Genomic DNA, 15,547 nt, shown 5'->3' on the forward strand with positions numbered 1-15,547 from the left:
AATAACTTCTGCTCCACTGACAGGTGAGGATGACATCCACAGCAGGTCGACTGGCCCACCAGAAGGAGAAGGAACAAGGCATCGGGACCAAACAGCATGCAGTGAAGTTCTCCACTCAGGACTACGAGACTCTGAGGCAGCAGTGTCTGCAGAGCGAACGCCTGTTTGAGGACCGTCACTTTCCAGCAGAGTGCAAGTCCCTGGGCTTCAACGAGCTGGGACCGTACTCATCAAACACCAGGGGGATCATTTGGAAAAGGCCAACAGTGAGAATTCACGGAAAAATTAAAGCAAATCTGATTCATTTCATTCAACACACTGTATTTTAGTCCAAGCATGTGGATTACAGATAACAAATGATCTCAAAGTCTTCAACATGTTGAATTTGGTACAGGAGCTGTGTTCCAACCCAAAGTTCATCGATGATGGAGCGACGAGGACGGACATATGTCAAGGAGCTCTTGGTAAGTGTTGGGAAAGAGGGTGGGTGCAAGATAATAGAGGGATTTCCATTTAAAAGATATGATAAACATCAAAGATTAGGTTTGTTGGCACATCCTGCTGCACTGTGGTGTATGTCACATGTTTCCCAATCACTGTGCATTTATGGTGGGAAGCAGCAGAATACTTCATTACATTCTCCAAAGTACTTTACTGCAAATTTTTTGAGTTTTGATATTTACTCCCCACATTTAAATACATTTGTTCTTTACGCTTTGCTTGTTTGTCCATGTTTGCCTTTATACTTTGAATACATTTCACACTCCGTGTTTCCTTTTCTTAAACTGCAGGAGTCCATTTTAGTTTCACCGTTTCTGTTTCGACACATAAGTAGAAACTACTTACTTTCATTGAAATGTGTGTACATATGTCAATGTACCTCATCGAGTGACATTTTTTGTACAGGTGACTGCTGGCTTCTGGCTGCCATAGCCTCTCTGACTCTAGATCAACGGATCCTGGCCCGTGTGGTGCCCCCTGACCAGAGTTTCACGACAAGCTACGCTGGAATATTTCACTTTCAGGTCAGGTCAAGGGACTTTTTCAGAAGCATTTGATGTTGTGCAGTCGATGACACAAAAAGTTGGATACCTTTATTTTGACTCTTTGTAGTTGGGTATTGCCAGCAACATGTGATTGATTAAAGTTAGTGTGAAGATGACAAGCTATATCAAGTTACTGCAAAAGTAACTTGAGACTGTAACTCTTAGGTTACTTTTAGTTGTCTCCGGCCGTGAGACAACAGATGAGCTGTTTGAACAGTGTGGGCCCGTCGGGTGACTGATTAACTCCTTCACAGAGCAGGAAGCTCTGGTATTGTGAATACATGTTAATGAAAACTTTACTCACAGTCAGTCATCTCTCATGATGCTGTCAGAAATTTGTTTATTCAGGATTATTAAGGAGTTCCTCCCACATTGTTGGGCAGCATGGCTCGATTGGTAAAGCAGTCGTCTCCCAATCAGAAGGTTGCAGGTTCCCATCTCCACCTGTCCACTTGCTGAAGTGTCCTTTGGCAAGATACTGAATTCCAAACAGCTCCCATTGGAGTGACAGTGCCTTGCATGGCCGCAGCCTCCATTGGTGTGTGAATGGATGAATGTGATGAACGTTGTAAAGTGCTTTGGGGCTGCTCACACAGTTGTAAGGTGATATATATAGCTCGTAGTGATACTCAAACGCATATTGTGTGAGAATAATCCTAACATAATATTATATAGTAGGAGAAATGAGTCTAAGGTCAATTCTTTCGTATCATAGCTATTAAAAACACACCAAGGCAAAAAAAAATTAAAAAATCTGTCTTATTCTTTATATCAACTCCATACATGAGTGTGTTAAACTTCATCTGATCACATCTCAGCTTCTGATATGATCTCCTTGAGCTCCAGCATGTGTGGCGCATTTATACAGAATTAGCAACACTAAATACACATGGATGAGGAAAGAGATATGCCAACCAGGAGGACAGCAGCTTGGCAGCTTGGCAGCTTTCCAACTGTACGGGAATAAATCCACTCAGACTTCGTAAGAGCAGCTAGTTACAAGTTTATTATTACCAAAGCTCTGCATATCGTGTCTGAGCAGGACAGCATTAGAAACTGAGCTTATTGATTTTCTTTTCAGTTCTGGCAGTTTGGTGAGTGGGTGGATGTGGTGATTGATGACCGTTTACCCACCAGAGATGGAAAGCTGCTGTTTGTTCACTCAGAGGAAGGCTCAGAGTTCTGGAGCGCACTGCTGGAGAAGGCCTATGCCAAGTAATGTGGAGAGACTCAAATCTATCTAGGATAGATGTGGAAAACAGCCAATTAATCCTTTCACATCCCTCCACGTGTAACAGGTTGCACGGATCCTATGAGGCTCTTTCTGGAGGGAACACCATTGAGGGTTTTGAGGATTTCACAGGCGGCATCGCAGAGATATACACTTTACAAAAGGCACCTTCAAACCTCTTTCAACTCATCCGGAGGGCCCTGAGCCTGGGTTCACTGCTTGGTTGCTCTATTGATGTAAGTCTTATTTTCATACTGATTTGCAAGAAAATTTGCAAACACACCCACCGATAATGACCCTGAAGCAATGCATCTGGCTTAAATGTTAGTCTTGGTGCTTTCAGATCACCAGTGCCTATGAGAGGGAAGCAGTTACAGCCCAAAAGCTTGTAAAAGGACATGCATATTCAGTGACTGGCGCACAAGAGGTAAATCATTCATCTGAGCGGTCAACAAGATATTCATGTTTTTCTTCATATTGGATGTCATCGGAAGTTGGCTGGTTCGAATACAACTTTTGATGGATCAACACTGTGTCCCTGAGTAAGGTCCTTTACCTCTTAATGCTGAAGAAAGACATCCAGTGTAAAAACGCATTCAAAATCAAACATGCAGATCACGTAATCTACTGTGTCAGTCTGAAGGAAGCAGATGAAACTCAACCATACTGTATGCAGATTTGATCACAAGCTATATCTTTCCCTTTCAGGTTGATTTTCAAGGCCAGCAGGTTCAGTTGGTCCGCATCAGGAACCCATGGGGTCAGGTGGAATGGACTGGACAGTGGAGTGATGGGTAAATAAAAATGTTTTGCATCCATAAAGAATTATTTTTGAAGATGTATTGCCGGTATTTCCAACTTTACCTCACTGCTTTTCACATCTAGATCCATCGAATGGAAATGCATCAGCGAAGAAGACACACTAAAGTTGAATCATGTTGCTGATGACGGAGAGTTCTGGTAAACCTACATTCGTTTGTCTTTTTGAAAAAACACAATTTAATTTTCATGGAAAAGTGGTTATTTATTATAGATGCTGTGTGTGGATGCTGCATAGTCACAATTGCAGTTGTTTGTCCACAAACATTGTTTTAAGGCAAACTGGAGATTCTAAGTTGTTGGAGGTGTGAAGAATGAAAAAAAAATGTGTTCTTCTCCACAGGATGTCATATTCGGACTTCATCAGACACTTCTCCACGCTGGAGATCTGTAACTTGACCCCGGACGTGTTGACGAGTGACGATGTGCATCACTGGAACCACTATCAGTTTGAGGGGATGTGGAGGGTCGGCTCCACTGCAGGCGGCTGCCGCAATAACCCAGGTCAGGAAGAGACCTCCGGCCCTTCAAGTCTCAGCAAGAATCCGGCTGCCTTCCTCTCGATAAAATGTTCTCTTGTGTATTTCAGCCACATTCTCATCAAACCCTCAGTTTGTGGTGCGTCTGGAAGTTGTGGACGATGATCCTGTGGACGGAGAGGATGGATGCACCTTCCTGGTGGGGCTGATGCAGAAGGGGGCACGACAGCAGAAAAGACTGTCCCGAAACCTTGAGGCCATCGGCTTTGCCATTTATGAGGTGTTTTAGATTTGTATGACTTGTCATATATTATTGACTGAAAAAAAGATTGATTTCTAATTCCCCCAAATTTTTTTGTTTAACAGGTCCCAGATGAGGTTTGTGTTTACATTTTTCAATCCGTCTTTGAAATTAAAATCTGGTTGATGACGTGATGAATTACAAATCCTTACTTCACTGTAACCGAGTAGTATCTTAGTTTTATGACATCATGTTTTAAGTATGTTATTTTACTCATTCTTAAGTACTATTTATATAACGTAATCTGCTACTTTCGAAATCACAAGTAGCTATGCCCACAATGAGTTAGTTCTCAACACCAGACGATCCCGATTTATATCTACATTTGTTTTGCAAAACAAATGATCACGGTGTAATATTCAAAGATGTCATTGTGTGTCTGAGGACTGTGCTTTAAACACAGACTGTCCTGTTGCTAAACTTCAGTACAAAGGCCGCAGCAATGTTCACCTGGGTCCAGATGTCCTGCTGAGGCAGAAAAGTGTGGCCATGAGCCACACTTTCATCGACACCCGTGAAGTGTGCGACCGCTTCAAGCTTCCCCCGGGAGAATATGTCATCGTGCCCTCCACCTTCCACCCTCACAAGAACGCCTCTTTCATCCTCAGGGTGTTCTCAGAGAAAAAGGCTGCAACCAGGTCATTTCAGTAAACATGCAGTTTCAGCTTTTTGCAGCAGAGGTTTTAGAGCCATCTAGTGGGTACAGTTCAAAGACACTTTCAAATTGTCTCTGTTCTTTTTTATTTTTTTTTAGTCCTTTGGAAGAGGACATTGATGCTAACATAGAGGAGGTAAGAACTTCCAGTAAAATATTGATTGTAAATTAATTTGACCCTTCTTAAAATAAGTAATAAATAATTTCTACCTAGGGACTGAGTTTAAACGAAAGTGACACTTCCAATGTTAATTTCAACAAAAGCTTTTTTTCAGCTTGACCATTACCTAGTGTCTCTCCTTTTCTCACAGCCGGAGGTGTCTGAGAGTGATGTGGATGCTTATTTCAAGGAAATCTTCAAGCAGATTGCTGGTGATGTATGTTGAGAAACATGGCATCTCTTAGAATATTGACGAAAAACAAGATTAACAATCACAATTTGGGTAATATTAACCACATCCCACACAGGATATGGAGGTATCCGTCTTTGAACTGGTTAAAATTTTGAACAACATCGTCTCTCACCGTAAGTTCACCAGAAGCTCAACATATTTACACATTAACTGATACATTGACATAAGAGTTTGGGTTGCTGTGGTATCATTTTCTTATAGGTGCTGACCTGAAGACGGATGGATTCAGCCTCGAAACAGGTCGTCTTATTGTCAGCCTACTGGATGTATCCTGTTTCAAATAGAACCAAACGGTCTTTTGTTTTTGATAGTTCCCTGTAGTAACAATTCCTGTGGGTAGCTTTTGTGTTACAAACCTTAGCAATCTTCAGAAAGATGACAGTGCCAAGTTGGGACTGATGGAATTTCATTTGCTGTGGAACAAGATTCAGAAGTACCTGGTAAGAAGAGATTCATGCGGTGTTGAATCGATGCCAGTCTCACATTGATACATGAGTCTCTCTGTTAACGCAACACGCATGTGTGTGATGGTTCGACAGAAAATCTTCAAGCGCCATGATTCTGACAACTCCGGCACGATGAGCACCCATGAGATGAGAGGAGCTGCCAGTGAAGCAGGTAACCAAGAAACAGAAATCCTGGAAATGTCTTTATTTATTAATGAAACATTAATAATGAAGTGGCTGAAAATGGTGTCAGACACGCAGTTAAACTTTTTTTTTTTTTTTTTTAAATACGTTTGTGTTCATCATAACCTCACATTATCAGATATGCAAAGGAAGAACATCACAGACTTTGCTCATGACATCGTGTGTGTGTGTGTGTGTGTGTGTGTGTGTGTGTGTGTGTGTGTGTGTGTGTGTGTGTGTGTGTGTGTGTGTGTGTGTGTGTGTGTGTGTGTGTGTGTGTGTGTGTGTGTGTGTGCGTGTGCGCACCTGCCCCATACATGTATGTTTGCACATGTGTTTCTAGGCGTGTGTGTTGCGTTTCTTTGTTGTTCATGTGCCTGATGTGTAAGGCAGTTACTAGCAGACTAGATAAGCCAGTTCCATGACTCCCATCCTGCACACAATGCATTCAGAGATTCTTCACCACAAAAACAAAGCAAAACAAGGATGGGCGAGGGAGTGTAACATAACCCTTCTGGTACCTCCCTGCTGCCAGACGCTTTTTTAAAAACAATTTTTCCCCATGACATTTATTTGGATAAAGTGACGTAGAAAACGAGTGGATGGATGGTCATAACAATCCCACATCTAAGAAAGCACCCAACAAGTGCTTTAAAAAAAAAAAAAAAAGAGGCTGATAAGAGCAATTGTTTTCCTCTAACAGGTTTCCAGGTCAACACCACCGTGTTGCAGGCCATCATCAGTCGTTATGCCGATGCTCGGTATGCCATTGACTTTGACAGCTTTGTAGCCTGTCTCATCAAACTGGAAATGCTCTTCAGTAAGTTCCAGCAAACTTCAAAATATCTCTTCATCATGTTTCAGTGTAGTTTTCATCGGAGATCAATAAGGGGAAGCTTGCACTTCTCATTTTGTCTTTGTCTCTCTGTTTCACTCTCATCAGGGATGTTTAAGGTCCTGGACACAGGTGACTCAGGGAAGATTGAGCTGGATTTGCAACAGGTGTGTAGGAAACAGATTTGCTTGCTATCCAGATTAGGATTCTCAGTTGTAGACTATAATTCAGTTTCTTTTTACAGTGGCTGTGCCTGGCGATCAACTAGATCTGAAGAAGACGCCTGCAAAGAAAGTTTTCTGATTTCATCAGGAAGAGGAAGTTCAAATAACAAAATGATTCAATAAAAAACTTCATCCAACCAACAAATGCAATGCACTCTCACTTCAAATGCTTCAAATGCCTTGGTAGACACATAAGAATAATATGTTTTCCAATGTTTTATTTGTATCATTAGTTCAATTTCAACTATCTTTGCTCGTGGCAGCTTTTGTTTAAATGAGATGATCATGATTGGAAAAAACAATAAAGGAACAGAAAAACTCTCAATCTGGTCTCTAGTTTTTGTAAGCACTGACATTGAACTCACAAATCAAAGTTTCTCGGCTGTGATCTTGAGCAACCGTCGCTCCAATTAGTTTCCCAGGTCACCTGGTTGAAGGTCATTATCAGGCTTTTACAGTCAGACTGTGATACAGAGAAATAGTGAGTCAGACATATCAGCAAGATAATTTAGTTGTTAGTGAGCTGCGGGTGAGAAAACTGGAGTGACAGTAGTTCTCAGTTGGATCAAACAGGTGAAACACAAACAGCTGTGTGAACAAAAAGGGGCGTGGAAGCAGTTGCTCTCCTTATATGACAAAGAGCCTCTCGAATTGCAAACACACGCTTTCAGAAGACCACAGAGAGAACGTATTCAGTCCTCTAAAAATGCCGGGGATAGTCGATAAGATTCAGCACTATCGAAACAAAGCAAGCGGGATTGGAACCAACTCGCATGCGATAAACTACCTGAACCAGGACTTTGAGGCACTGAGGAGCAACTGTCTTGACAGAGGAAGACTCTATGAAGATGAGTGCTTTGAGCCTCTGCCGTCATCCCTGGGCTTCAACGAACTGGGACCAAACTCCGGCAAGGTTCGGGGCATTACCTGGAAAAGACCCAAGGTGGGTACAGAGCCATCAGCTGAAAGTAAAAGCTTGTATGGTGTTACTTGCAAAAGGTATATATTGAGTTAGGGCTCACAGGCATTACTGCTGGCCATGTTTTTGTAAATGTGTGTGGACATAATATAGGCATAGAAACAAACAACTCATGCTTAAGAAACAAGATAATTCCTGCTGACTCTTAATAACATATATGAGACTTTGAGTGACCGTCTGCACGCAAGAAGACAATGTAACCTGACGTCCATATTTAACTTTATCTTGTTCTTCTTTTCTTTTGTAGGAAATATGCCGTAATCCACAATTCATAATAAAAAATGCTTCCAGGACTGATATTTGCCAGGGAGCACTTGGTGAGACAAGCACAAACACGCACGCACACACACAAACAAACAAACAAACAAACAAACACACAAACACACATACATAATGTGTCCACATTGAGGAAAATTTGAAGAAATCCTTTTGCTCATACAATAAAACATTCATAGAATTTAACAAAACATATGATTCAAGCCTGAACTGCAGGTATTGATGATATTTTCTTGGACTGTCACTGTAATTATAACACAATTAAAGTAACACTGAAATGAATGCATGCTTGCAAAGCTCTCTGCCTCGTGTTTCAGCAACATCTTGCTAAAGTTACATTTCTCAAAATTGTATTTTTGTATTTTACTCGATTGAAATAATGCCTGAGAACAACCTCTCCTCACAAATACCTCTGTTGTGATGTCAGCTGCCACTCTGCACAAAACATCTCATAACTGCTTTAGTCCTCTCTGTCTACGCCCTGTCTAGCATACTCTTCACACGTGTGGGTGAGACTGTACTGGTTTTGCAGCAGCGCACAAATCCAACCGTTTTCGTGCAAACTAGATTTCAACTGTGTTTATGCACGTGTCACATTGACAAAACCTGACATTTTCTGGGTGTTACTTGAGGTTTTTACACAAATATGTCCTTACACTTGTGCGCAGGCGACTGCTGGCTCCTGGCAGCTATTGCCTCTCTGACTCTGAACAAACAGGTTTTGTATCGCGTTGTGCCCCAAGACCAAAGCTTTGAGGAGAACTATGCCGGCATCTTTCACTTTGAGGTACAGCAAGCTGCTATGCGTCTTCATTACAAGCCTGTTTGTTTCTATTTAGCTCATTCAGAGCTGCAGCGCAAACAAGATTGTGTTTTCATCTGGTGTCTCCCTCTGTGGTTCTCAGTTCTGGCAGTTTGGAGAGTGGGTGGATGTGGTGGTAGATGATCGATTGCCCACAAAAGATGGAAAGCTGCTATTTGTTCACTCGGAGGAAGGCTCGGAGTTTTGGAGTGCCTTGCTGGAGAAAGCCTACGCCAAGTATGTAAGACCGAAACATCTGGATACCTTTTGTGATGCGTTTGGTATCTGTTTTTCATCTGGTCCTTCTTTGATTTTTTTTTTTTTCTTCCAGGATAAATGGATGCTATGAGGCTCTTTCCGGTGGGAGCACTATTGAGGGTTTTGAGGACTTTACTGGAGGCATTGCTGAAAGACATGAATTGAGCAAACCCAATCCCCATCTCTTCAGAATCATCCAGAAGGCCTTGGAAAGAGGCTCCCTCCTGGGATGCTCCATCGACGTAGGTTTTTGCGTCCCATTTCAGTCATCTGTGTGTGTTGGTCTTTGCTAAATTTGTGTTCCCCTTTCAAGATCACGAATTCGGCCGACTCAGAAGCGGTCACATATCGCAAGCTGGTTAAGGGCCATGCCTATTCTGTGACGGGAGCAGAGCAGGTAAAGATGATGTACCTTTTGACTGCATGTATGCACACAAACATACCATTGACAGCTTTTGGAGTTACTCTAGTAAAATGACATGTTGTGATAGATGGCAAATATCAGAAGCAACTGATACATATATACTTCTGTGTCAGGTGTCGTTCAGGGGAGGAATGGAGAAGTTGATCAGGATTAGAAACCCGTGGGGTCAAGTGGAGTGGAATGGAGGCTGGAGTGACAAGTAAGTTGTAAAGACAGGACAGGAAAAAACAATGTTTATAGCATCAACTCAACATGGCAAAAATCACAGTGTTGTCCAGGTATACCACTTCCAACGGGTAATGCCTGTGGACCCCCTACCGGTCAAGTTGGGTCAGGGATGGTATCGGGCAGAAAACTTTTGCCTGATCGTACAAGCACATACTCTGCTGTGAGAACCCTGTGAGGGGAGTGGCCAAAACACACCCTCCCTCCATTTAACATAAGTTGTTATACCTGGTATAATACACTCCACTAACAAGTAGAATTGCAGTGAGCTATATATTTGCCTCCAGGTTTCCGTTGGGTGGTCCATCAAGTTTGATTCATGGTCACCAAATGAAGCCTCTTATAGTGTTTTCCTATTTATTCATCATTGTACTCTTCTGGTGATCATTAAAAGATTCAACCTAATCTAAAGACCTACCCAGTTTGTTTCTGGCTTGACAAGATTATTAGATGTTTTTGTTTCTGTCATGGGTGTAACAATGAGTCACACTCACACCCCGGTGGAAAGGCTGGTAATTCCTGTTGGGAAAATGGTGTTAAAACACACTTACTAAATTTGTCTAGTGTGTTCGGAGATGTATGACAGCTGCTGTAGTTCTAATGTGTGCAAATCAATACAGGAAAAAAAATTGAAACTGTAAGTGCATTCCTGCAAGTTATTCTTTCTCTCTTTCTTTCGTTAAGGTCCAGTGAATGGAGATATGTGAGTGATGATGACCGATCAAGGTTACTTAGCCGTTGTGAGGATGGGGAATTCTGGTAAACTACTATTGAAACGATTCTTTTCCATTGTTTGTCTTTATCTTAATAGAACATTGTATTAATACATCCAGGAGGCATATAAATTACACCAAACAAATGCCACCGGTGTAGTAATACTGAGAAGAAATATCTATATATGCAAAACAGAAGAATAAAATGTGCAAATAATTTGAAGTTATAGTTTGGTTTCCCATTTCACTTCCCGCAGGATGTCTTTTTCTGACTTCCTGCGACAGTACTCCCGCCTTGAGATCTGCCATCTCACTCCAGACGCTCTCACTGGAGTTGACATTAAGAAGTGGGCAGAGTCGGAGTTTGAGGACACCTGGAGAAAGGGGGTGTCTGCCGGAGGCTGCAGAAACTACCCAAGTATGAACACGGTCACTTAACAGGCTTGAATGCAACAACTTTTGTAAGCAAGCACACGTGTTTGCCTGCTGTAGAAAGGCTCATGCGCTTCAATGCCGATCCTCGCTCTCCCTCCCAGGGACCTTCTGGATGAATCCTCAGTTCGTTGTGAAGCTGTCTGACCTGGACGACGAGCCAGATGAGGGCGAAGACGGCTGCACCTTCATTGTGGGCGTGATGCAAAAAAACAAGCGCCGCAGGAGAAAAATGGGGGAGGACATGGACACTATTGGCTTTGCCATCTATGAGGTGAGGAGTCGACCTCATGCTGGCAAATGTGAAGGAACCGTCAAACAAAATGTATGTTTATCACCCCGTTCTTACATTTCATTTGTTCTTGTCCTTTTTAGTTGCCCAAGGAGGTAAGACAGAGACGCTTGCTGGAGACATCAGAGGAATGAGTTCAAGAAATGTTCCAAAAGTACCTTTAAAATGCACTATTTCTATGTCGGGGTTATCACTTGTAAATATATTCAAACTAATGAACGAGTGACTCCAGTCAGAAATTGTGGTATGGCCTAAGGACCGTGATATTTATTAATGTGTGCAAAAGGAAATAAGAATACTTTTGGTTATTCACCCAATGATGGGAATATCACCTGCAGATCTGATAGACAAAGAGTGTGTAGATACTTTACACATTTGAACTCCACTTTTTTGACTGAAGCCACAAATCCCTAACATCGTGCAAGAGAGAGAATTAAAAAAAATACAACAATACTGTAACTGAAACCAAAAAAAACTATTTTGGTTTTCATTACTGTCTTTCATATTGAATTTCTCACTGTTACATATTTCAAATTTACAAAAGCACCAGTCTGTACCACGCAGATAAAAGTTCATTGATGATTTTTAGGATTGGGAATGACTTGATTCTTGTCAGGGACGACAAACAGAGGTTTCAATCCAGCACACTTGCAAAATGTAAAAATTACAATGAAAATATTAATTATAATTACAGTAACCTTATATTTGATGCATTCGGGATTGAACTGTTTAAGTCAAAGTAGGGGTGGGGGGGGACAAACCACAAATAGAGTACAGGTTTTTGCACAGTTCACCATATTTTGCAGACATCTTCTTAGAATTTGAGCTTATTTTTCCTACTTTTGTTATATTCAAATGACATGATGAAACGTCGCTGAAGGGGGAAAGCACGGGGTGTTTTTATGTGACGCTGCTGCGTGTTCATTCTCCCTGCAGTTCTCAGGCAGACAACAGGTGCACCTGAAGCAAAACTTCTTTCTGCGCAACAGTTCAGCGGCACGCTCCGAGACCTTCATCAACCTGCGAGAAGTGAGCAACCACTTCTCTCTTCCCCCTGGAGAATATCTGATTATCCCCTCCACCTTTGAGCCCAACAAAACCGGGGACTTCTATGTGAGGGTGTTCACTGAGAAACAGGCTGATTTCCAGTACGTTCCCCGGCACCGACATGTGCAGTTTCAAAATGAATTCCCGCGTGTGTGATTGCGTGACAAATGATGGGTGACCGTGATCTTTTGCTGCCTTCAGGGAGATCGACGACCCCGTTGACTGCCATGTTGAGGAGGTAAATCCTACCATTCCATCTGTGGTTAAATGCTGATATTAACATTTTAACAAATAACAAAAAAAATGTGTTGGTTTTTGTTGCCACGGCCAGATCAACGTCGATGTAGATGACATCACTGACAGATTCAAGAGACTCTTTGGACAGCTCGCTGGACATGTGAGTAGGCTCACAATGTGATAACTTGTGTTCTCCAAACATTGTGGTTGAAACTGACAGTGTCGGCGTGATGTACTTGTCAGGATGTGGAAATTTCTGCATTCGAGCTGAAGAAAATCCTCAACAGAGTGGTGGTGAAACGTAAGAGAAGTGATTTACTCACTTGTAGGCATTAATGTGACATTTCAAACTGCCAATCCCCCATGTTTTACTCCTTCTGAAGGTGATGACATCAAAACCACTGGCTTTAGTTTGTCAACCTGCCGCAACATGATAAGTCTGCTGGATGTATCCTTTTTAGTCAAACGTTTTCAAAATTTCTTTTCGAAACTTGAATAGTTGTTTGTGTTTTTTGGAGGGAGGGTAAAGTACTTTAAGTATACTAGCCAACAAATGTCTTCCAACTTGTTTATTCTCAGTTCTGCAACTTTACACAAATGGACTGACATACCGACCGAGTGTCTTTGGGTACTCGATGCACCTTGTTCAATCACTACCTGCAAAACAAGCAGACATTCATCCACATTTCTGGCATGCTTGAGATTGTTTTGATGGTACACATTAACCTGTGTTCTGCAGGCCGCAAATTTTCTTTGACAATTTTTCAAAGAAAGATGGAAGCGGCAAGCTGGGAGTGGTGGAGTTTAAGATCCTGTGGACGAAGATTGAAAGGTTTTTGGTGCGTTTGGTGCACTAACATTAGTGTGTAATATGGTGTGTAGGCTGTAAGGTAGTAAACGGTGCATTCTAACTTGTTTTACTCTCTATTAGGAACTGTACAAAGAGAGAGACGCAGATAGAAGTGGCTGTATGAGCTCCTCTGAGATGAGGGTGGCTGTCGAGGCTGCTGGTAAATAATGTATTTTAGTCCATTTTAATAATATTTTGGGAACTTTTTTTTAATGTGTATATCTTAGTATATTTTTTCATTCAGTGCATCTGTTTCTGTTGTTGCAGGATTCTCACTAAACAACCCTCTGCATCAGATAATCGTGGCCCGCTACTGTGAACCGAGCCTTTCTATCGACTTTGACAACTTTGTGTGCTGCCTGATTCGTCTGGAGTTGCTTTTTGGTGAGTTTTTTTTTTTGGCCTTCCGTCCATACATCTTCGGGACTCACTTTATTTAATTTCAGTCAAGAAGTGAAGTAGTCAATACCTCTGTCTCCCGGAAGGGGGCACAGCTGAGCAAACCGCTTTCTGACTGCACTGCTTGTCTTCTACACTCAGATCAAATGTATTCTTTCACTTGATTGAAATGTGCACAGTGTGGGGCGAAATCACTCAATTAAAAACATTAACATGAGAAAAATGTAGCTATGATCACTTTCCTATAATGTCATTTGTATTATTTTGAATATTATTCATATATTTAAAGTATTTTCAAAACAAGTAAGATAAGCAATAAAAAAAACACAATTTCAGTAGATTACCTACAGTTGTTTGTTTTTCGAGCTCACCGCCATGCTTTTTGATCCTCATGTGTACGTATGTAATAAATCTACTGTCATGCAGACTTGATGCAGAGATCTTACAGTATAATTGTCATTTACAACAGACACCTTCAAGACTCTGGACAAGGCTGACTCTGGTAAAATAAAACTGGGATTCACAGAGGTATGAGCTCTTTTTATAATGGAGAAACAAATACATTGATGAATGAATTATTGACAACAGAGTGAAATGTGCTTGTGATTTTGTCCTCAGTGGCTGGATCTGGTCATGTTGTAGAGGAGCTCGCACTGCTGGCTTAACAAGGGGTCTGCTGGGGAATCATCACATTTGGCTGTTTTCATCATTTGTACATGTTGGAGTGTGTGCAGCTTAATCAATGTATTTGGAGATTTGAGGGAGAACTGTTACTGATGATTTGAAATATCTGCAAATTTAATTAAAACTGGGAGAAAAAAAAAATACTTTTTGTTGTTACCGGTATAAATAAATTCTCTGAGCCGTCAGAGATGAAAGTGAAGTGTGTGATATCTGTTTTTTTAAGTCTAGGAGAGACTATGGCGGTTAAAAAAACACCACAGAAATACCTGTAATATTCAAAGTTTAATTTAATATCAACATTAAATGAAACAAAATGATGAATACCACAGTTTAATTTGGTCAAGACTCTCAAAATACACTGTAAATATTTCCAGGTTGGAGTCTTTCTGGTTGAAGTTTGCATGTTCTCTGCGTGGCTTCGCTACTCTGGCTTCTTCTAACAAGTTCTAAATGGCCTGAGTGTGCAAGTGCATTCCTTCTGTGCATTCCAGATATCAAGACGCTACTTTTTTCTTCTGCCGACTTTACATGTAAGGATGGATTAATAAGAACTATATCATCCGTTTCAATGTTGGAGCAATCCATGTTCATGGTACTCTGGATACACCTTTTTTCGGTGCTCCTTAACGCTAAAGCGTTCTGGTTTGTTTGAGGTCAGTTGGTGACTCTAATTTGCCTGTTGGAGTAAATGCCAGTATGTGTTGCCGTCTCTTTCCGTCTCACTCTCGGTGTTTGTCCAGTGATGGACTGGTGACCTGAATTTGCCGATAGACGGCTGCGAACAGATGACCTGCTGAATTTCAAACTGAGCCTCAGAATGAGAACGTCGGGTGATTCGGAAGACATAGAAAGCGACATAATATGGATGATGATGCCAGATGGGCCCATCTGAATGTTTAATCAAATTCAGGCTAGAAATCACTGAGGAGCATAGAAAATGTAAATGTCGTGCCAAACTGCTTTCCTGAACATGAATTTCACTGGATTAAAATGACTTTCACAGCCACTAGATGTCACTCTCATAGGCCGTCTTTATAAAGTAGTGAAATGAGGGATTTACATGAGGGATGTGCAGCTGACATATCTGCCATGTTTTAGAGAATGATTTCCAGTATCTTGAGTCAATGGTTTTAAAGAAAAAAAGGATTTTCTGAATGTAAAAGATTCCCCATCCTCCTACTGGAAAGGTCAATCTAACTTTGTTAACAGTGAGCCTATGTATTAACTTTGAACAAGGTTATTCCCACTGCAGCCTTCACCGCAGTCGCACAGACACCACCAAAGCAGTACATGCCAG

The 15,547-nt window shown here is 41.5% G+C and overlaps 2 protein-coding genes across 2 annotated transcripts; both read left to right on the forward strand.

Annotated features, from left to right (window-relative positions):
- Positions 1–29: 29 nt before the first annotated feature.
- LOC308120641 (calpain-2 catalytic subunit-like) lies at positions 30–6,955 on the forward strand (the record flags this gene model as incomplete). Its single annotated transcript, XM_080481368.1, has 21 exons — positions 30–266; positions 395–464; positions 907–1,025; positions 2,128–2,261; positions 2,345–2,513; positions 2,621–2,704; positions 2,986–3,071; positions 3,163–3,237; positions 3,440–3,600; positions 3,686–3,855; positions 3,942–3,953; positions 4,303–4,514; positions 4,631–4,667; positions 4,843–4,908; positions 5,000–5,057; positions 5,146–5,210; positions 5,316–5,384; positions 5,484–5,562; positions 6,277–6,393; positions 6,517–6,575; positions 6,653–6,955. 21 exons carry the CDS (start codon positions 30–32, stop codon positions 6,674–6,676), a joined length of 2,103 nt encoding a protein of 700 aa, XP_080337494.1. The 3' UTR covers positions 6,677–6,955.
- A 338-nt stretch (positions 6,956–7,293) lies between these two features.
- Positions 7,294–14,449, forward strand: LOC308120639 (calpain-2 catalytic subunit-like). Its single transcript, XM_080481366.1, has 21 exons — positions 7,294–7,575; positions 7,859–7,928; positions 8,556–8,674; positions 8,793–8,926; positions 9,021–9,189; positions 9,261–9,344; positions 9,485–9,570; positions 10,281–10,355; positions 10,567–10,727; positions 10,846–11,015; positions 11,117–11,128; positions 11,970–12,181; positions 12,282–12,318; positions 12,412–12,477; positions 12,561–12,618; positions 12,701–12,765; positions 13,088–13,156; positions 13,249–13,327; positions 13,435–13,551; positions 14,036–14,094; positions 14,185–14,449. Exons 1-21 carry the CDS (start codon positions 7,339–7,341, stop codon positions 14,206–14,208), a joined length of 2,103 nt encoding a protein of 700 aa, XP_080337492.1. The 5' UTR covers positions 7,294–7,338; the 3' UTR covers positions 14,209–14,449.
- Positions 14,450–15,547: the final 1,098 nt, after the last annotated feature.

Source organism: Lipophrys pholis, assembly GCF_963383615.2.
Source record: "Lipophrys pholis genome assembly, chromosome: 15".
Classification (NCBI taxonomy): domain Eukaryota; kingdom Metazoa; phylum Chordata; class Actinopteri; order Blenniiformes; family Blenniidae; genus Lipophrys; species Lipophrys pholis.

What these genes read in the sequence shown, in the direction of transcription:
- LOC308120639 (XM_080481366.1), top strand. Translation starts at nt 7,339, where the DNA reads ATGCCGGGGATAGTCGATAAGATTCAGCACTATCGAAACAAAGCAAGC. An exon ending in TTACCTGGAAAAGACCCAAG is followed by an intron (nt 7,576 to 7,858) that starts GTGGGTACAGAG and finishes TTTCTTTTGTAG; the next exon opens with GAAATATGCCGTAATCCACA. An exon ending in TCCTGGGATGCTCCATCGAC is followed by an intron (nt 9,190 to 9,260) that starts GTAGGTTTTTGC and finishes TCCCCTTTCAAG; the next exon opens with ATCACGAATTCGGCCGACTC.